The sequence below is a fragment of the Pteronotus mesoamericanus genome, unplaced genomic scaffold (assembly GCF_021234165.1).
Source record: "Pteronotus mesoamericanus isolate MK-2021 breed Mesoamerican mustached bat unplaced genomic scaffold, CSHL_Meso_final contig_177, whole genome shotgun sequence".
Classification (NCBI taxonomy): domain Eukaryota; kingdom Metazoa; phylum Chordata; class Mammalia; order Chiroptera; family Mormoopidae; genus Pteronotus; species Pteronotus mesoamericanus.
The window spans coordinates 3,197,383-3,219,056 of record NW_026555073.1 but is presented as its reverse complement, the minus strand read 5'-3'; the positions used below and the strand labels follow the sequence as shown (position 1 = coordinate 3,219,056).

Sequence of the window (21,674 nt, the reverse complement as noted above, 5' to 3'; positions counted from 1 at the left end):
AAAAATAGGGAAAGAAAGGCGATCTAAGACCATGAGACAAACGCAAATCTTTACAGATTCCTTGACTAATCTAATTATATTTCAAATGAACAATCATTTGAGTGAATCTAGACTCCTTAAAAGGAAGTGTATGCCGCCTATGCCCAAATATGTGTTCAAGGTTCTGCCCTCAAAAAAAATTAGCCCTCATTTTATATTAAGTCCATATAAAATATTTCCTGTTATTGGTAGCTGTTTCAAATGTGTGATTTGAGACAACAGAGTAGTGTTTGGGAAAGCCAACCTTCAATCAATGCTAGCTTTAGATATTTATGAAGACTATTTGACTTGATATAATGGATTTTTTTAAAAAAGAAACAAAACAGTTATATGTTTGGTAATTATTACTGAAGGTGTCAATTTACAATTTTCAAGTGTGCATTGGCTCTTAAATAAAACTTATGAAGATCACTTAAACAATTCAGTATGGTGAGAACAATGTAGATATCATGAATTTTATGAATGCAGGTCAACTTTTAAAGATTGTCCTACTATTAAGGACAAAAGTGTTATGGCTTGGAATAAATTTTCTAGTAAGAGAATCACACCTAGAATCCAAAATGGCTGTATCCTAAACAACCAAGATGAACAAGAAAAATATATTCATTAGAAAACTGGAGTTCTCGTAAAATAATAATGTAATAAATAGCAGAAGTAGACAAGTTATTTCATTTATAGTCATAAAAGTAGACACATGTGAGTTGTGAGTTTTTAAAAAATTTCTCACTGGGACTGAAGAGTATGCAATATGTGAGGAAGGCCTACTTTGGGGAATATAAACACTTGAAGATAATTTATTTGTATATGTTGAGGAAAAACTAAGTACTTCTTAGGTACTTTCAGTTAACTGAACAAAAGCATGTCTAATCTATGAGGAGACCTGGAGATTACTGCCGAGTCCATTTCACTAATTTTGCAGATAAAAAAACTGGCCAAACCAGGTGTGGCTCAGTGGATTCAGCGCCGGCCTGTGAACCAGAGGGTTGCAGTTCGATTCCCAGTCAGAGCACAGGCCTGGGTTGTGGGCCAGGTCCCCAGTACGAGACGCACGAGAGGCAACCACACATGGATGTTTCTCTCCCTCTTTCTCCCTCCCTCCCCCTCTCTAAAAATAAATAAATGAAATCTTAAAAAAATAAATAAATACTGGCCCAGAGAAGACTGACTTGCCCACTGTCATCCAGGACAGTAACGAAGTTTCAGGCGTCCTCTCATTCAAGGGCTACCTGACCACGCATGCCTGAAGAGCTGGAAGACAACTCTTCTATTCCCGGCCTTTCTAAGAAGAGGTAAAATAAATGTTAAATCAGTAGCAGTCTGTCTGCTATTTAAAATTCATATTTAATTTGAATGGCTCTGGAATGAAATTTCGGAACCCTGCCTTGCAGATCAGTGCTTCTCAGCGTCACCCCCGTTAGGTTGCCTGCTCTGTTCCTTCAGACGGCAAATGCCCTGGCTCTACTGGAAGCACATTATCCAATTTCACTCCCCTCGGGCGAGGCTTGAAAATACGCATGGTTTTTTAATAAGTTTATCTGGCTATCCTTAAACACATTAAAATTTGAAAACTACCCAACTTTGGGCTTTAGACCCTTAGCTCTCATCTATCTGTTGCAACTGAAATCCATAGCAGATCATAAAAAAGAGTTCCAATGTTCACAGTTTGTAATAAAAACGAAGTCAACGTTATGCTGAATGTAGCCTTTGTTCAACAAATGCTATTACTGTACTAATGTATCCAGTTTTTTGGGGGGTTTTTTTGTAAGACAAACAAGAGCCATGCAAATTCTTCATGTCACTAAGAGTAACATGTGAGGTTGGAATGAGGCCCAAAAAGGTAAAAGGATCTAAGTAAATAAACACCAAACAAGCAATTCATTATCAGGCTTTCCGTCATGGGAGCATACTCATGCTTCAAAATGAAAACATAAGGAAAAAGGACTCTAAAAGTCATAAGGACAACGATTCCTTCATGAACCTTCACGGAGCTCTTCGTAAGCCAATATATGAATATCCTGGGCCTTCAGGGATAGATTTTTCATGTTTCATTTATGTAGTACCCTCCCGTTAAAGTGCTGAAAGTACTTTACGAGCCTTTAAACCATGCGTCTATTTTACGTTATACTGCAAAATTACTTTTGTACAGCAAATCCACTGTCTAAATATTACATGTTTTAGAGTTGACCTTTTTCTCCACCATATCTTAAAATACTAGTTATTATATTCTAAGTAGTCTATACAAGGACAATAAACATTTTATGCCACTCAGACTATAGACAACTAGTGTTAAAAAAAAAAAAAAAGCTTAAAACATACGTGTTTAAGCTTCCAGTTCCACATATCAAGGCTATTTTCTGAAGAACAATTTCTTTCTTTCTATTACATTTATTGGGGTGACATTGGTTAATAAGATTATATAAGTTTCAGGTGTACATTCTATGATACATCATCTCACACTGCATTGTGTGCTCACCTCCCAAAGTCAAATAATTTTCCATCATAACATATCTGATCCCCTTTACCCATCATTTCCGCCCGCCCCCTTCCCTCTGGTAACCGCCATATTGTTGTCTGTGTCTATGAGCTTTTATTTTTCTTGTTTGTTCATTTGTTGCTTTCAGTTTTCGATCCCCCATATGAGTGAAACCATGTGATTCTTAACATTTTCCATCTGACTTTATTTCGCTTAGCATGATATTCTCGGGGTCCATCAAGGTTACCTGAAATGGCAGTACTGCATCTTTTCTTATGGCTGAGTAGGATCTCATTGTATATATGGTCCACATCTCCTTTACCCAATCGTCTATGGAAGGACACTTCGGCTGTCTCCCTGTATTGGCCACTGTGAATAATGCTGCACTGAATATAGGGGTGCATAGGTTTTTGTGAACACATGTTTTCAAGTTTTTCAGGTCTGGATCATATGGCAAGTCTCTTATTAATTTTTGAAGAACTTCCATGATGTTTTCCACAGTGGCTGCAGCAGCTTACATTCCCACCGGCAGTGAACAAGGGTTCCTTTTTCTCCACAGCCTCTCCCGTACTTGTTACTGCCTGTCTTGTCGACAATGGCCATTCCAACAGGTGGGAGGTTGTATCTCATTGAAGTTTTGATTTGCGCTTACCTAACAGCTAGTGAAGTTGATCATCTTTTCGTGTATCTGGTGGCCATTTGTATGTCTTCTTGGGACAAGGGTCTGTTTAGGTCCTCTGCCCATTTTTCAATTGGACCTACTGTTTGGTGCTGACTTTGATTAATTCTTTATATATTTTGGATAATAACCCCTTACTGGAGCTTTTGCTTGCAAATATTCTCTCCCATTTGCTTGGTTGCCTCTTTGTTCTGTTCACAGTATCCTTTGCTGTGCAGAAGCTTTTGAGTTTGATAGAGTCAGATTCATTTATTTTTGCCTTTACTTCCCTTGCCTTTGAGATCAAAATCTAAAATCTTCTCTACAGCCAAGGTCTGTAAGTTTAATACCTATAACTTCTATGTAATTTATTGTTTCGGGTCTTATATTTACAACTTTGATTCATTTTGAGGTAACTTTTGTACATGGGGGCAAACAGTAGTCTAGTTTTCTCCTTTTGCCTGAGGCTTTCCACTCTTCCCAACACCATTTATTGAGGAGGCTCTCTTTACACCATTGTATGGTTTGGGCTCCTCTGTAGAAAATTATATGCCTATACACATATGGGTTTATCTGGGGGCTTTCAATTCTGTTCCATTGGTCTATGTGTCTTTTTCTGCCAATACCTTGCTGTTTTGATTACTGTTGCTTTGTAGTGATTTAAAGTATGGGAGTGTGATATCTTTGGTTTTATTTTTCCTGAGGATTGCTTTGGCTATTTGGGGCCTTTTGTGGTTCCATACAAATGTAACAGCTGTTTTGTTCTATTATTTTTTAAAAAAAAAGGTCATCGGGATTTTGATGGGGATTGCATTAAATCTGTTTATTGCTTTGGGTAAATGGACATTTTTATATGTTGATTCTTCGAATGCATGAACACAGAATATCTTTCAATTTCATTTTGTCTTTTTCAACTCTTTTAATAATGCTCTGCAGTTTTCAGTATTATTGGTCCTTCACATTCTTGGTTTGGTTTATTCCTAGGTATTTTACTTTTTTGTTGCAATTGTAAAAGGAATTATTTATTTAATTTCTTTTCCTGAAATTTCATTGTTAGTATATAGGAATGCGGTGCAATTTTGCAGATTGATTTTTTTATTCTGCAATTTTACTATATTTGCTTATTGTTTCTAATAGTTTTTTAGTGGTGTCTTTAGGGTTCTCTATATAAAGATTCATGAAATATCAGCCTTTAATGACACATTAGACTGAATGGACATAATTGACATTTATAGAGCCTTTCATCCCAGAACATCAGATTATGCATTCTTCTCTAGTGTACATGGAACATTCCCAAGGATAGGCCACACGCTGGGTCACAAAACTAGCCTCAACGAATTCCAGAAGATTGAAATAGTACCAAGCATATTCTCTACCACAATGCTTCAAAATTAGAAATCAATTGCAAAAAGAAAGTAAAAAAAAAAAAACAACCCCACAAATAGGTGGAGATTTAAAAACATACTACTAAAAAAATAACTGGGTCGCAGAAGAAATAAAAGGTGCTTATCAAAAAATATACAGAGACCAATGAGAATGACAATATGACATATCAAATCTTTTGGGACTCAGCAAAAGCAATAATAGTCCTAACTGAAGAAAAAAGAAAAATCTCAATTAAACAACCTAACATTACATCTTAAAGAAAAAGAAAAAGAAGAACAAAACAACTCAAAGTCAGCAGAAGAAAGGAAATAACATAAATTTGAGCAGAATTGACTGAAATATACAACAAAACACCATACAAAAAAATCTATACAACAAAGAGCTGTTTTTTTTTTTTGAAGAGATTAATAAAATTGACAACCCCCTGGCTAAACTAAGGAAAAAGGAGAAAAGACTCATATAATCAAAATGAGAAATTAAAGAGAAGTTACTGTAGACATCACAGAATTATGAAGGATAACACCAGAATACTATGGAGGACTATATGCAATCAAATTCAATAACCTAGAAGAAATGGATAAGTTCCTAGAAATATATAAATTTCCTAGACTGAATCACAAAGAACTAGAAAATCCAAACAGACCAATCAATAGAGAGGGAAGGGAAAAAAATCATCAAAAATCTTCCCAAAAGGAAAAGTCTAGAACCAGATGGCTTCACTAGTGAATTCTACCCAACATTCAAGGAAGATGTGATACTTGTCCTTCTCAAACCCCTCCAAAATAATTTAACGAAGAGGCAATACTTCCTAACACCTTTTATGAGGCCAATATAACCCTGATACCAAAACCTGGCAAGGATAACACACACATGCGCACACACACTAAAAAAAACCCCCTACAGACCAATATTTCTGATTATTGATGAGAGATGCAAAAATCCTAAAGAAAATACTTGCAAGGATGTCCACTCTTACCACTATTACTCAACACAGCAATCAGGCAAGAGAAAGAAAGAAAAGGCACTCAAATTGCGGATGAATAACAATTTCTTTATATACCCTAAAAATGTCATATAAGGAGGGATAGAGGTCAGTAGATGCTCATGAACACATAACAAAAAGGAAAATTTAAACAGACCCTCAACTTTGATCCAATTGAGCAATTTAAGTTTTAAAGTAAAACATAATAATCAAAGACTACTTACTTCGTGTAATTCAGACAAGAGCATATCTTAGGAACGAAATAATAAATCCTAGAAAAATAAAACTTAAATATAAAAAGGCACAGATAAACAGGTGACACTCAGCTTTTTACAAAAGCAGGTGCATTCTTACTTCAATCCTAAACCAGCCTGCAGGCCTGATATGGTTGTAAAAGAATTTATCCTCAGATAACAGGGCAGCATAGTTTATGACAACAATCTACCTAAAAACTCATTAAAATCTTTTCTCTTGGAGTGACATGCATTATCAGCAGAGATTAATCTGATGAGTCTTTAGGTGAGCTCCATTTTTAAAAATGCAATAACAGAGGACTTTGTTGTCATCTGATGAAAATCAATTAGAGGAGGTAAGGCCACAAGGAAAACTAAAATCACTCATCACCCACCCTCGGCAGCTGGAACGATCTGTCTTCCATGCTTGGATGGTTGGGAGCTATAGTCATATTGCAGGGAAATTAATTTAGTTTCTATATTCTGAACTCACTTTCCTTGTTCTGGAGGATCTAAACACAAATTACTTTTAATCAAGGTTGATATGTTATTAACACCAAGGAGGATCTTTGAAGAATCATTTTTTAAAAATTGACTTTAGCATTTTTCACCTGTGCTTGGGGTGTAAATATAGGAAGGTAACTTATATCATCCTTACTTTCTGGATTCTTTGTCCACAACAAAGCAGTGCACTGAATGGCGAAGACAATAGATTCCACCAAATACAGCACACATCCTGGGAAGAGAATAAGAAAATGAGAATTAGGATGCTTGAGCGGAAAATTAAGGTAAAATTATTTTCTTTTATGTATCTTTCATTTACCAGTTGGCCTTACAGAAACAGGACGTTGATAATTTATTCTTTTCTCTATCACGGTATTAGTATCTCAAAGGTAAGCCTAGTAATATTTTCATACATCAGAACTCCGACTGCTAATAATACTGCGTGGAAGCCGAGAATTGTGTCCAAACCCAAAGTGTCCCTAAGGTCAGCTATCTGTACCCTCACCCCCACCCCCTCAACCAGCTACTGAATCCCTGAGATACGCAGGATACAAAGAGCCTCAAGAGGCTGATGCATGAGACTCTCCCCCCACAGAAGTGAACACAGAGAAGCGTGAAGGAGGAAACAAGCAAAGAAGAGTCTTGGGGACGCCTAGAGATTTTGCTTACCATAAAAGCAAGGAAAAACTAAACAGAACCGAAACTAGCGCAGAAAGCACGTGCCTGAAGGCTGCAGTAGCTCTAAGGAATTAGTCTATCTCATGAACCTCAGGGCTTGGGTTGTAATGCCCACGCAGGGAAAGAGGGGTCTTAGCTTCCAAACGAGCCAGGTAATGGGAAACTGCACATCCTCTCGTCATCTCTAGATCCTTAAAGGACTACAACTCAGTGACAGGGGGCTCTAGGGGGAAAATGCACTTACTGCAAGAGGGAGCAAACAAAAAACTGTTTTCTCTAAAGCCCTGGGTGGAGGAAGATTATACTTCTGTGTTTCTCATCAGCAGTCTGCCCCCACACAGGCTAAAGGTTGGAAGTTACATCACTACATGACCCAAGAAACCTTGACCAATAAAATACCGTGAAAAGTGGCCAAGAACCAGATTTTCCCCGAGAGCCAGCGGGGAAAAGCTGGACTACTAAAAAAAAAAACAATGGTTTTGAGACAATATTGAAAAAAATAATTATATCCCTGCTTTATACCATATTCAGAATCAATTCCAGATAGATGAAAGTCATAAATAGAAAAGGCAAAAACTTCTGGAAGAAAACTTAGGAGGATATATTTGGGGGCTCAGGGAAAGAAATATTTCATAAAGAAGATGCAGAAATCAGCCCTGGCTGGTGTGGCTCAATGGATTGAGCACCGGCCTGTGAACCAAAGGGTCGCTGGTCGGATTCCCAGCCAGGGCACAGGCCTGGGATGCGGGCCAGGTCCCCAGCAGGGGGCGCGCGAGAGGCAACCACACACGGATGTTTCTCTCCCTCTCTCCCTCCCTTCCCCTTCCTGTAAAAATGAATAAGTAAATAACCTTAAAATTTTTTTTAAAAAGAATCCAAAATGAAGACTCCATTAAAAAATAAATAAGTAAAAATAAAAATATATTGAAAGCAAACATGGCAAAATGTTAAGATTTGACAAAATTGTGACTGGCTACACAGTGGTCTTTATGCTCTTCTTTGATTTTCTGCCATAGCCTTAAAATCTTTCTTAATCACATTATAATAAAAATATAAATCTATGGTAGAGATCATTGACATTCTCTAAGTATGGCATACTATTCCTAATGTCTTTCTAAATTTAATCATTTTAGTGGGCATGAATAAAATGAATTTCTACATGAATTTCGTGTAGATGAGCTTAGGAAATAATTTCTCCTGGAATACAACAACAGGAAATTAAAGTTGTTCTCCATCTAGAAATTGAGAATAATACACGAAATGGCACATGACAGCATGCGAGCCACATTTCATGGGCTTGAAAGCTGCACATGTTACCCAGGATAGCAGCTACAAGATATTCTCCCTTTCTGCTAATCTTGTTCACCAATCACATATCGTATTATGGAACAAAATATATTAACTATGCTGGTACACCTGGGATTATTTCAGACCCTGCACTCAACAGACACTGAAGAAGGTCAGAAGGAGGCATCTTCCTTTTGGGTTGTTAGCTACATCTCCCAAGCTGATAATCAGCCCAACCTTCGCCATCAATTTCCTGTTGATACTGAAAGAGATCATATGCACATGAAATATTGCTGGCCCACTAAAAATAAATAGGCTGAATAAGGTTAAGGCCCCAAAATAGACAAGCAATTTAAAAATGTGGCCCATTTTCATTTGCCTAGGGATATCTTTTCATCACACGAGTAGTAAAGCCAGTGTTTGCAACTTCCTCACGAGAGGCTATAGACAAGCTGTTACCAATGGACCTAGAGAGTCTCGTCATTTCAGCCAGACTGGTCCATGTATAAGTTACCTACTTATACACAGACACACAGACAGACACACACACACACACACACACACACACACACACCGGGAGAAGATTTTTTAAATATCTTCCCAGATTCCAAGAAAAGCAAAGGGACTGAGTTTGTAATCAGTTTTAAGTAGTATAAGGTTAATAAATCATAAAATGCTACATCATACCCAATTATGGTTTCATCAGAAACATGAGAAATCCACTTAACTAAAATTAAATGTAATTTTCTACAGGACCTTTCATTAAATATTACTGTTTATGAAACACACTGCTAGTTTATCAAGTATCCTTTTGTTTCAGATAATTTTTTCTATAAAGTTTTTAGGGTAAATGGGATATCTGCCAAGTACATTTAGGCAAAAAATGCATAGAGGCATTTATAACTCTTCATTTTAGTAAGCCATCAAAAAGTACCTTGTTTTCAACAGCATGATTTATTAACAGTGGACATATACCAAATAGAAGAAATATGAATGTAAAGACTGATAAGAACTGGTTTGTGTGGGCGACCGTGAATATCATACAAGATGTCCAATGGGACACCGTCATGATAACCCAACAAATGTTGTGTTAATTTTAAATGAGAACATAAATATTTGGGGATCTTGGGAAGACGACGTGATCTTTACTTGACATTTCTGCCACTGCAAAAGCATCCAGCTGCATGTGCAGATCCATTTTTCGTTGGCTCCTTTCCCCCACACTGGCCTTGCCTGTGAGGGGACGTATGTGTTGTTCACAATGGCGGCGTTTGTTCTCCCTCACCTTTGAATTCTCCTCAAGTACCTTAAGCCTAAGTGACAAGAACCAGTGGTTTGTAAAAAAGTGCCAGGCAAAATGATGGGATGAATGAAGACTCTTCTGTGTCCTATTCTTGTCAGCCATTCTTGTTCTTCATCTTTTAATTTTAATTGGCTGGGGAGGGCTCCTTGGTAGCAACGAGCCATTGAGGAACCAAACCCTTCTTCGAGTGGATAAGAAGCACCATAGCAACAGCTCTTGAGAGCTGCATGCAAAACTCAGAGAGCAGTCATTTACATGAGAAGCAGGGAATTGTAGGAGAAGCCAGGAAATCTTTGGGGCCCACAGCCACTAATGACAACAATACAAATAATCCGCAAGGCAAGCAGTGAGCGCTTACTTTGTGCTGGGTGCTTCCCACCTGGCGCCCACACCCCGAGGAGGCAGACTTTTTACATTTTGGAAAATGAGGCAAAGAAAGGGCCACTGACTTGCTCGGGGTCATTCAGTAAATGGTACTGCTGAATATAAACTCCGGCAACCTAGTCCCAGTCTTCTCTGTTAACCATCACACGAACTGCCTCACTAGGAGCGGCCCAGTTTGGGGCATCATAAAGGAAAGCAACATGGAGTCAGTGGTCAAAGTTACTCTTAGAATTGCTCTAATTCCTGGCAAGCTGCAAATATTGGTACAAAGGGTACAATCATCCCTCGATTTCTACATATTTTTGTCTCCCAAAAAGCACATGTGTATCCTCTGTCTTTAGGTGTTCCATGGATTATGTGTAACTTCATTTTATACAGAACATAAACTCAGAGTAAGAATAACCATGGGGATACTCATCTTCAGAGCACTCGTCAAATTACAAATACTGCATAGTCCACATTCTCAAAAGCCAATTATGTTGGTAAGCTAGAGATTTTTAAATAAAGTGCTGCTAATAGAAGGCCAACAAACACTTCGCCAAGATATTTTGCAGGCAGTAAGGCTCCACAAGACACGTTTTCTTCCAGTACATTACATGGCAGCCTGAAGACCCAAAACAGGCCTTAAATAATGGACACCTGAAGTAACAAAGACGGTCCCAGCTCTGGGGGAGTTCCCATCAGCCATCCTGGAGCCTCAAATGCCTCGCAAGGCTGCTCTGTTCTACTGCCTTCTACAGAAGGTCTATATTGTATGGGACTCAACTAAAAACATCCACGAACGTACTAAAGATAGTAGGCTATACTGCCAAAAAGAAGGCACTACCAAAATACATGAAAACACTTTATCGAATGCCATTAGAGCAAACCAAACCAAAAAGAGGGGGTACAAGGGAACTCTGAGCGACCGCTGGTCGGCACCCCTGCGCTTCAGTGACAGCCCAGCTTAAGCTGTACTGAGAAAGCACAAGTCTCACTCAGCGGCCATCAGGCACGTCAAAGTTTCGGGAGAGACAATACACCTTCAGTGACTGCATCTATCTACACAGAGCGCCACTGTGTTACTTAGTTGTTAACTGTATTCTCATATATATTTTTATCAGAGCACTATATTTAAAACGACACATTGAGTTTTCTCTTCTGTTTACCCAGTGCCTACTGGTCTGAAAAAATGTGTGTGGGGAGCTTATGTGCATGTTTGTTTTTACAATACTTAAAATACACAATCACACAGGCTCCCGCATGTCTTACTGCTATTGATACGCATACACACTCACACATGCGCGCACACACACGTGAAAACACGGGTTTTCATATATATTGTATAACACATAGCATTTTGTGGGTTACATCCTTATACTGTATATTTACAGCACTACATCATGTTTCATAGCTACATATTTTTATTACTTAGCCGTGTTTACTTAAACTAACATTCCTTTTTTTTTCTTTTCTTGGTGTGGGGTATCTTTTTCCTAGCTGGGAAAAGGTGGAAGGCGGAGTGATTGTATGGTGGGTCTCAGAAGTGAATGAAGCATTTTTGCTGTAGTTGGCCTGTCTCCTGGGAATGCAAAGTTGGAGACCATTTAAGTCACAGCATCATCTCCAATACGCCCCAAGCCCAGATCCCGTCTACAACTCAAAATAGCGTCATCCAACTCAGCGAAGGCTTCCTACCGGCCCCGAACCAAATGCTTTCTTAAGAGCAGGAGCTAAACAACAGGCAATGACTCTCACAGACCCACAAAACACTTATATTCATAACAACTGCAAGCCAGGATTTGCTATAAATTCAGGAGACTGATTACTTATAAAGTTTTAGATGAACCAGCAAGATCGTCAAATGAAGTCCCTCAAATGCATGTTCCATTGCCACATGGCCTCGTTCATAATGATCCAGCAGGGCCCAAAGGGAAGCCCTACCTCACGCTGGTCATGGTGACAAAGCCCAAGGCAACCTGTTTAGCAAGCAGTGGCGACTGCCACTGAAAGGCCACTGAAGTCACGTGTAGAAGTGAAGGCACAAAGCACTGAGAATCACACTGAGTTCAGCTCTTGGAGGAGGTGGCGAAATCAATGTGGACGGTGTAGTTCTAGTCTCAGAGGCTCTCTCGCTGCCTCTCCTGAGCCCCCTACTTACCACCTGTGAGACTACGTCTCAGTCCTCAAGACTATAAAATGGGCATGGTAATAATACCTATCTCATAGAGCCGTCACGTGCATTTTATGAACGAACGTGTGCGTGAAGTGCTTATTTTGTGCCTGGGGCATCATAAACGTTCAGTAAATTATACCTCTTGCTCGCTATCACCTTCGACCGCAAAGTGGGCAATGATTACAGACTGTACCACCACCGGGGGCTTTGTAGGCCACACTGCTGTCACCGCGAGAACCCTCCTCCAGGGGTTCACGGCCTAGTTTCCCCTACCATCGTTTACTCAACTCCAGCAGCCGGTCAATTCAACCACCTTCCCCGAGTGGAGCTGCTGCTGCTGCTATGGGCAAGCACCGACGTTAACTTCTTTCTCTCAAATGTTTCTGAAACCAGTCCTACTACGCACCAGATGGAGTTCTGGGCCCGAGGGGCTCAAAAGTTAACAGGACAAATGCCGTCCTTGCTGACATATAACTCGTCTAGTGCATGAGACAATAAATAAAAAATACGATGGGTGAGAGTGCTAGGTGTTCTAAAACAATAAAACAGGCTAATGTGAAGGTGATCCCAGGGTCTTGCAGGCTCTTCAGGGCAATCAACTTGAGAAACTGACATTTGAGCTGAAACCTGAGTGATCAGAAGAAATCAACCCCCTGGAGGTAAAATACTATCCACAGGAGGAAGAGCAAATTGGACAACTTGGCAGTGCAAAGTGGCTCAGTGTATTTTGAGAAAGAGCGAGCCGGCCGGCGGGCTGGCACACAGGGAAGACGTAGCAATACAGTGCGGAACGGGGTGCTAGAGACAGGGGCCTGATCGTGCCGCTCTTTCAAGGGCGGACTGAGGACTTCCGATCTGATTCTAAGTGCAACGAGAAGCCGTTAGAAGGTTTTAAGCAGGGCGGCGACACGATCAGATTTGTGTATTTTATAGACGAGCCTGGCTGCTCTGCGGAGAATTGTGGAGCGGACAAGGGAGGAAAAGAGGGAACCTGTCGTGTCTGCAGTGGACCGCGTGAGACACGATGGGTAGCGGCGAAGGCGAGCAAGCGCAGAGGCTGGGGGCATCTTCGAGACATAAAGCTGACAAGCGCTGCTGATGAACTGGATGTAGCAAGGACATGTCCTCCTGAAGGCAAGTTCAATGTCACTCACACGTTCGTGAGAGCCGTCTGCCCTGGGAAAGGCATGGCGACTTAATGTAACTGCTGAAGCCTCAGAGAGCCTTCCTGCGAGGAAGGGCAGGGCTTGGAAGAGATTCTAGGGAAACCCTCCTCCTCCTGGGCTGTAAAACATTATTAGAGACGGCTAATTGTTAAAAACCTCAGAAACCACCGCCTCCTGGCCATTCATCAAGATTACTACCGAATACTCTGGGGACTGAGCTCTAGAGCAAAGGCCAGAGCGTTATTGCTAATTCAAGAAACTATAGGGTGCAAGTATCTGAGTCCAGTTGGGGCTTCTGATGCAACTGTCATACGCTTTGAAAAGGTTGGGGGCAGACGGATGGCCCTTTAGGCACTGTCAAAAACAATACACAGCCTTCAGAAAACTCACTCCCAGAAACGGCGTCTCTTTCACAGATCTTGGCCGTCTATCTAGCTTCCTCTGCTCTTGGTGACATTCTGTAGATGATATATTCATTTTTTTTTCCAGCTTTTCCAGCTGTCCTTAAATTTAACCTTCTGTAGGGAAAATCACAATAAAACTGTGTGTTGGATGACAGAAACAGATCTGTATTGCTCACTGCACCAGAGCCCCGGAATAAATTAGCATCCATTACAGAACACAAACAATCATTCAATCTTTAAAAATAAGGCCTTCTAAAAATATTGGGAGCCAATTTACATGCTTGGGTCATAACCTGGGTTCTGTGTCTACAGTTCGTGTGTACAACGGCTCCCTCATTTCTGTAAGAGCCAAACCACCACGCCAGCTCCGTGAGTTTTATATATAGCCTATCGGAATGACATCGATAGAACTTTTTATGGAAAAGATTTGGTGTTTACTGACCACTCTTTAAACATATCATTTAAACTAAGCTCTGTTTTTGAAAGTTTTTAAATTTTTTCAATTACAGTTGACACACAATATACTGTTACTTTCAGGTGTGCAACACAGTGATTAGATGTTTATATAACTTACAAAGTCATCGTCCCAGACAACTCTAGTACCCATGTGACACCACAGTTATTAGAATATTACTGACTATATTCCCTATGCTGTCCTGTTTTTATAACTGAAAATTTGTACATCCTAATTCCGTCCCCTCTTCCACCCATCCCCACCCCACTCCCATCTGGCAACCATCAAAATGTTCTCTGTGTGATGAAAACTGAACTCGTAATAAAACTGAACTTTTCAGTCTCAACATTGAAGCTAACAGCCTCATGTTTCTTATCTGCCACATATCAACTTAAGCAAATACACTTAAAAATAGACCTTGTAGCCCAGGCTGGTGTGGCTCAGTGGACTGAGTGCCAGCCTGCAAACCAAAGGGTCACCGGTTCAATTCCCAGTCAGGGCACTCGCTTGGGTCGCGGGCCAGGTCCCCACCAGGGGGCGTGTGAGAGGCAACCACACATGGATGTTTCTCTCCCTCCCTTCCCCTCTCTCTAAAAATGAATAAATAAAATCTATAAAAAAAATAAATCAAAATAGATCTTTTAAATGAGACAGGAAGCCCTTGGTTCAAACTTTTGGGATGTTGCACACAAGCTAACAGTAAACCTACTTAGGCTCTCTCCAGAAGATTTCTTTGGAGCAATCTCTTTCTCAGCCTCTTTCTCTGCTTTGCTGTCCTGTACCTGATGCATTCATTTCTCTCTTCAACAATCCTTACTTAACTCCTTGGCCCATTTTGCTGTCTAGTCTTTAAAACTCAGAATATAGGTATCTGTCTCGAACAAGGGCAACAATAATCTTTCTATTATTTTTTTAAAAGATTTTTTTTATTTATTTTTAGAAAGAGGGGAAGAGAGGGAGAGAAACACCCATGTGTGGTTGCTTCTCACATGCCCCCCACTGGGGACCTGGCTCGCGACCCAGGCCTGTGCCCTGACTGGGAATCGAACCGGTGACCCTTTGGTTCACAGGCTGGCAGTCAATCCCCTGAGCCACAGCAGCCAGGGCTCTACTATTTCTAATGCCCTTTATGATTACATCCAGTATCATGTGGTTCTTTTTGAATGCAGACACAAGAACACCCAAAGCTAATGTTTCCAGAGATCCTTCAGACTCTTAGATCCCTTTCATGGGCTGAAAAATATGTTGAGAGCCATCTTCCGGGAGAAAGTCACACGCCACTTTCTTGCCTTCTTGCACTGCCTTGGGAACACTCCTTTGGCTAATACTCTTTCTGGTTAGTGCTCCCTACCTACAAGCTCTCGGCCTGTACTACATAAACTGGGAAAGAGCTGCAACAGTTGCTATGCTGGATCTCCAATCATTTATAAAAATGTTAAAATAACAAAACAAAAACACTGAACATTGATTTTTAGGAGAGCCTACTGCAAGCCTCCCCACGCAACTAAGAGTTCATTTAAAACACCCGTTCCTTCCTTCCTGTGTTTAAACTAGATCTCCACGCGTAACTAAACATTAACCCCAACCCCATGGAGAAAGGACATTTTTTAAAGCAGTCTTTGGTAAAAAATCTTATCAAAGGCTTTTTGAGAATCTAAATGTTCACTGGCTCCCTCTTGTTCACACCTGATTTATCCTTCTCAAAGAACCCTGTTAGATGGCTGAGGTATAATTACCTCACAAAAATTATGTTCTTTCCTCCTGTGGGTTATATGTTCAATAATTTCACCCTTCAGCTATTTATTACAAAATTGACTGTCAGGGCCAAATAGTTAGCCTGCGTGGTTCCTGGACTCCTTCTTTAAACGACGCACCCTCTACCTCCTCCATACCGCGAACCAACTGATTCCCTTTCGCCCCTCCTCCCAAAGTAAACCCCAACTCAAGGGTGACTGTCCCATTTTAAACTGAGATGGTTTGAAATTGCTCAAAGCAATCACCTAGCTACTAGTTTCACAGTAGATGCTAAGTAATAGAAGTCACGGCCTTAGTTCTCTGTTACGCACATAAGACAAATGACGTTATTAAGGCTAACAACCAGAGAAAAATTAAAAACTGTATTATGTGGTAGAGACTAGAAATGTTATTGCAAGGGAATTCAAAGCAGAGAGGGGTCACCATGTCGGAGGAAAAGGGGCTACAGAATGTCGGAGCTGGAGGAAACCTGTAAAACAGCTACACGGATTTCGGGTTACAGAACACCAGAGAGGTTAAACTAACTGTCTACAAGCACATGGCTTCTAGCAACCGGACGGCCGGGCCAGAGTCAAACCTTGAAGAGGAACAGGTTAGAAGGTTGGGGGTGGGGGCAGGTTCTAAAAGGTGGAAAGATGAGAGAAAACACAGAAAGGTAAGCATGTGCACAGATACTTGAATAGATACTCAACTCGGGGAGACACAGGAAGCCGTTGAAGGATAAAATGAGTATAGAACGGGGTGCGAGGGTAGGTAGAGGCATCTGATCTGATGTGACAGACAGCAGAATGCCACTGGAAGCGACAAATCAGCTCAGTGAAGACCGATGATACCGGGTGCGGGACGGCAGCGACAGCGGTTACTAGCAGGGACCCAGTAAGTGGGAAGTCGTGGACCGCGGTGGCAGACGAGTGGACGGAAGGAAGCGTAACTCCAAAAGACAGAGGAGAACACGGTAATCGGGACAGGGGCAAAGGGCAGTCTCAGAATGTCTAGGCTGTCGATCTGTGAGAAGGAAAATACCACTGGAATGCCTGCGGTTTCCTCAAGGGGGGCTCCATTTATGCAGTATCTCAAAACCCAAATCTAGTCTTCTGAGCTGGTACGGCCGTGGCACAAACTCACTTCCTGCCACAGCTGCGAAGTATGTGATGCCACCGAAGAAGCATTACCCAATGACCACAATCATGCTTTTAAAAATCCTGATGTGCTGATAACATTCCTCTTAAATGTACAAATAAAAACTGTCCTTGACCCATTGCAAGGAGCTGCCAACAGAAGGCCATGGGACCAAGTCGCTGTAGATAAGTTTTACATGACCTTGCAGAGTGTGTGTGTGTGTGTGTGTGTGTGCGCGCGCGCGCATTTGCGTTTGTTTTTTAAAGAAAAGCTACCATGGCATTAACAATCTGGATTTTTGGCTTCTTTGAAAAAGAAGAAAATCTGGCAACACTGAGCCTGCAAGGTGAGACCAGTGGTTGTATAGCAGTTGCTTCCTTTAGACGTGTCTTGTGCTCAATACTTCGCCATGGTTTCTACCACTTAACACTGTATGACCTCTCTGCCCCAGTACGTAGTGGTCGTTGTGGTCTCTATGTCTCAGTTGGTCACTGTTTCCTTTTGACATTTTTATTTACCTTGTTTATATATGTTTTATGTTAAACAACTCTTATTCAGGATGTTGTGCATTAAAATGTAAAATATGGATCCCTTAAATGAAAAAAACAATCAGAGAGAGCAAAATGCAAATGTGAATAGAATTGGTAGACTTCTGAGAGTGTCCATTCATTTTATCAGCTATAGAAAATATGGAAAAAGCCCTGGCGGGCGTGGCTCAGTGGATTGAGTGCTGGCCTGCGAACCAATGGGTCGCTGGTTCAATTCCCAGTCAGGGCTCACGCCTGGGTTGTGGGCCAGGCTCCCAGTAGGGGGCGTGTGAGAGGCAACCATACATGGTTGTTTCCCTCTCTGTCTCCCTCCCTTCCCCTCTCTCTAAAAATAAATAAATAAAATCTTTAAAAAAAAAAAAAAAAGAAGGAAAAGTATTTGATGCTTTGAGGTGGCCACAATTTATTTTTCCAAAAAGAAGTAGGATGCCTCTATTTCAAACCAACTGTAAAAAGTAACAGAGTTATCTTGGGAAAGCCTGTGAATTTAGATTTATCTCAGCTTCTGCTTTTAGATTTAAAAAAAAAAACAATCTATGAGATGAGACCCAGTGATAAATCAAAGTTTAAATATTATTTTGAATTCTTCTTACTTAGACTGGCAGCACATTTTATACTTCAGTTACATACTATTTAATACAGAGATATTCTCTACGCTTACATTTGAGGGAGCTAAAAAATTAACAAAATGAAGACACAAAGTTGAAAAGTAAGCAATGATCACGTGAAATGAATATCTGGATCTGCCTAATGACAGAGTAATGACAATTTTCCTCACTTGTGAACATGTGTTTATAAAAATTAGAGGAAAAAAGAGAAAATGTCACTCTCAAAAATACAAGATGAAATCATTATGGTGCACATTAATCTAAAAAAGACAACCTGTTTTCTAACTGCAAGAAGTCTCAGATTCTTTTGCAGAACTGAATTCACCTTCTTTTCATAGGCTCTGACAGAACACAATGCTCAACTGTAGGAAAGTGGTTAGAGCTTGTTTTTCAGCATCGGTAAAGGTGAGGCATGGGTGGTAGAGATCTACCACTTCCAACATGCAAATGTAAAATAACAGGCTCGGAGGCAAGGAATTTCCCATTCGTCCCGCTGTGATTCAAGTTAGGGTGAATACGGATTCCATGTCAACAGTTCCTGAGAAATACGAAGACTGATCTACTAAGATATATTTTTCCTGTAAGTTTCAAATATTAAACTGTCACTTCAATTACTTGCTTATAACAAGCTCAAGTAAAATTCACAAAAACAACGTAGTATCCATCCAATATATTATTCAGATCATTGTGTATGTTTGGAGTATGACCAAACCCTTCGGTGCCATTAATCCCAAACCACAGACATTTAAACCAATGGAACTCTAACTGAATAGCGCTCCCAACGATGAATCAGATTTTAAAATATACCAACCCTGTACTCGATTTCAACTTTGCCCTGGTGACATCAAATTGTATTACAGATAAATGAACAGTTGTGACCATTTTTGGCTAGTAGCCCTTACCCTACATAGCCTTTAAAAGAGCAATTTCGGTGCCTATCAAGGTAGAAATCAGCAGTTGTAATTTTTTTAATACAGCTGCAAAACAATAGGACCCATTAATAGCTGAACTTTTGACAGCGCTATTCATGATGATTTATGTGTTTGTATATAATTTGATTATTATATTAATTCTGCTGATTACTGCTTCAGCTAATAAAGTGAAGGTCACTTCCAAAATAAATCTTCATTACATTTCACAGAAAGTTACTGCCTCCAAAGGGTTGTTTTCTTTAATTAAAAACTAATGTAACAAGAAAGAAAATAGACTTCAGGGTTACCGCGCCTGATGTTACAAGAGAAATAGACTGTGTGGATGTGATGTTCCCAAGACAAAGCCAACAAAACGGAAGGTGTCTCCTCACAGTTTCAAAACAGAAGAACTATTTTCTACGTATGCGTTTGTACAAATTTTCGAATTACAAGAATAAAAACTGAGTGGTGTTTAATGCCTTAGAATTTGGGAAGAGAAAGAAAAGAATCTTGGAAAACATTCTCCAAATTCATAAATGTAAAAATGTAAGGCGATGTTTTTGTTTCTAAAATTATGTATGTGGGATTCTGTATCTGAAAAATGAACAGCAGTTCGTTGCCTTAACCAGCATTTTTCCGAAAGGTGGCAAGAGACCTTCTCTGCCTCTTAAGATAAATACTGGGCACCAAGCCCTGACAGCTTTGGAGGGAGATCAGAGGAAAAATGGCCAGGGCTCACATTAATATATTATTCTCATTTAATCTATTTTTACACACAGAACATTCTGTGTCCTGGATTTAATGCTTCGTTTTATTATTTTTTTGAAGTTCTCTAGACCTTCAACTGAGGTCCTATCATCAAAGCAAATTAAACATGATGTATATTTTCCCACAGAAGTAAAACAATCCTCAAACAGGAAATCGTACTTCAAAAGCTCGAAAGTTTGAATATAAGAAATTACTGGGAGACAGTGATGCCGCAAAGAAGCCGGGAGCAATTATCTGCGCGCTCGCCGATGGCCGCACAAACTCCGCTCCCGATCAACCTGCTCGCTGGGACCCGGTCCGACTCACCGTCCGGTCCCTCTGAGGACCCCGTCCGAGCCCCCTGACGCAGTCCCAGCTCCTCAGGCAGCCCTTTCCTCAAATCTGCGGAAGCTTAGGCCTCATCATCAGATCTGGGTGTCACTACATGCAAATGCCAACCACCTGAGTGGCCCTCCCTGAACACGACATAACATATCACCCTGTCCTTTCTTCACAGTACACATCACTCTCTTCGATCGTTTGTCTACTGTCCCTCTGTCCAACGCTCTTCAGCATCCCCTCCCAACCGGGGAGGGGGGCTGGATGGAGGCAGCGAAAGGGGAAAAAAGCGGGAACAAGTGTGATGCATAAACAATAAAAATAAACAACGTATGCGTAAGACACACAGAAGTCGGGATAAAGCATTCTACGTAGTACTGAATGGGTTCTAATTTCTATTCTAAGGGAACACATGACAAAACTGAAAGACTGAGTTCAGAGTCAATGCTCCTCTGAGTTTTCATATAAAAAGTATTCATTTTAGGTCTGTGGTTAAACTGTCAGTAAACCGTTACCCATATCTAACATGCCTTAAGAGAGCGTGAGAGAGACAGTGTGTGTAATGAGTATGTGTGTATTCAGACAAAATACATACGGTGACAAAAAAAACGTACAAAGTAGCAACTGTGTTGGTGACAGCAAACACAATGAAGACTCTTAATAGATTCCTCTTGTGATTGAGAGTACATGTTTGCACCCTGGCCGGTGTGGCTCAGTGGAGAGAGTGCCAGCCTGCAAACCAAAGGGCTGCCAGTTCGATTCCCAGTCAGGGCACAGGCCCTGGTTATGGGCTAGGTCCCCAGTAGGGGGTGCGCGAGAGGCAACCACACAGGGATGTTTCTCTCCGTCTTTCTCCCTCCCTTCCCCTCTCTCTAAAACTAAAATCTTTTTAAAAATTGTTTTAAAAATAAGGGCTTCTTTTAAAAAAAAGAATACATAGTTGCCAGACAGATGTAAGGGCTTAATCTTTGGCCAAGAAAGATGTCCGTTCCAAAATGGACAGATGGACAGTGGTTTTTATTTCTAATTTCGGAGTATGAAGAAACATAAAGCTTGTTTTCATCTGCATTTGCTTGTGAAAGAAGCACATCACAGGACACGCTACCACTGTCCAGGGAAAAGTGCGGTCTAAACTCACAGGGGGAAAAGGGCAAGAACCTACTCGCGGTGAGCTGCTGTCACAGGACTACTTCAGGCTGACAGTTAACTGGTGAGTTTGAAAACATGGGAGGTAATACTTTTATTCTATTTCATCATATCAGGCAAGTGAGAACCTATTGCCTAATCTGGGAAGAGAGGGGGGAAGGTAGAAACTACATGAATTACTTCAGCGCCCCCAGAGTTCTCATTTCCAGATGATGCAATACACGAAAGAAAAATACAGTTTGTTCTGCAGTACTTAATGTCTTTCTACAGTAATTTCTAATTCAAATTTTAAGTAGTTAATTTAGTAAGCACCTACTATGTGCCAGCCAAAGTTCTAAGCGGCTTTAACTATGTATAAATAAAACATACCAAATTCAATAGTAAGGAAAAAATTG

The 21,674-nt window shown here is 40.5% G+C and overlaps 1 protein-coding gene across 1 annotated transcript in view; it reads right to left on the bottom strand.

Annotated features, from left to right (window-relative positions):
• The window catches only part of CHM (CHM Rab escort protein), a 141,528-nt gene that overhangs the window by 40,536 nt on the left and 79,318 nt on the right, over positions 1-21,674 (bottom strand). Inside the window, exon 9 of the mRNA XM_054566644.1 lies at positions 6,430-6,507. Within this exon, the coding sequence (XP_054422619.1) occupies positions 6,430-6,507 (78 nt within the window). The remainder of the gene's footprint in view (positions 1-6,429; positions 6,508-21,674) is intronic.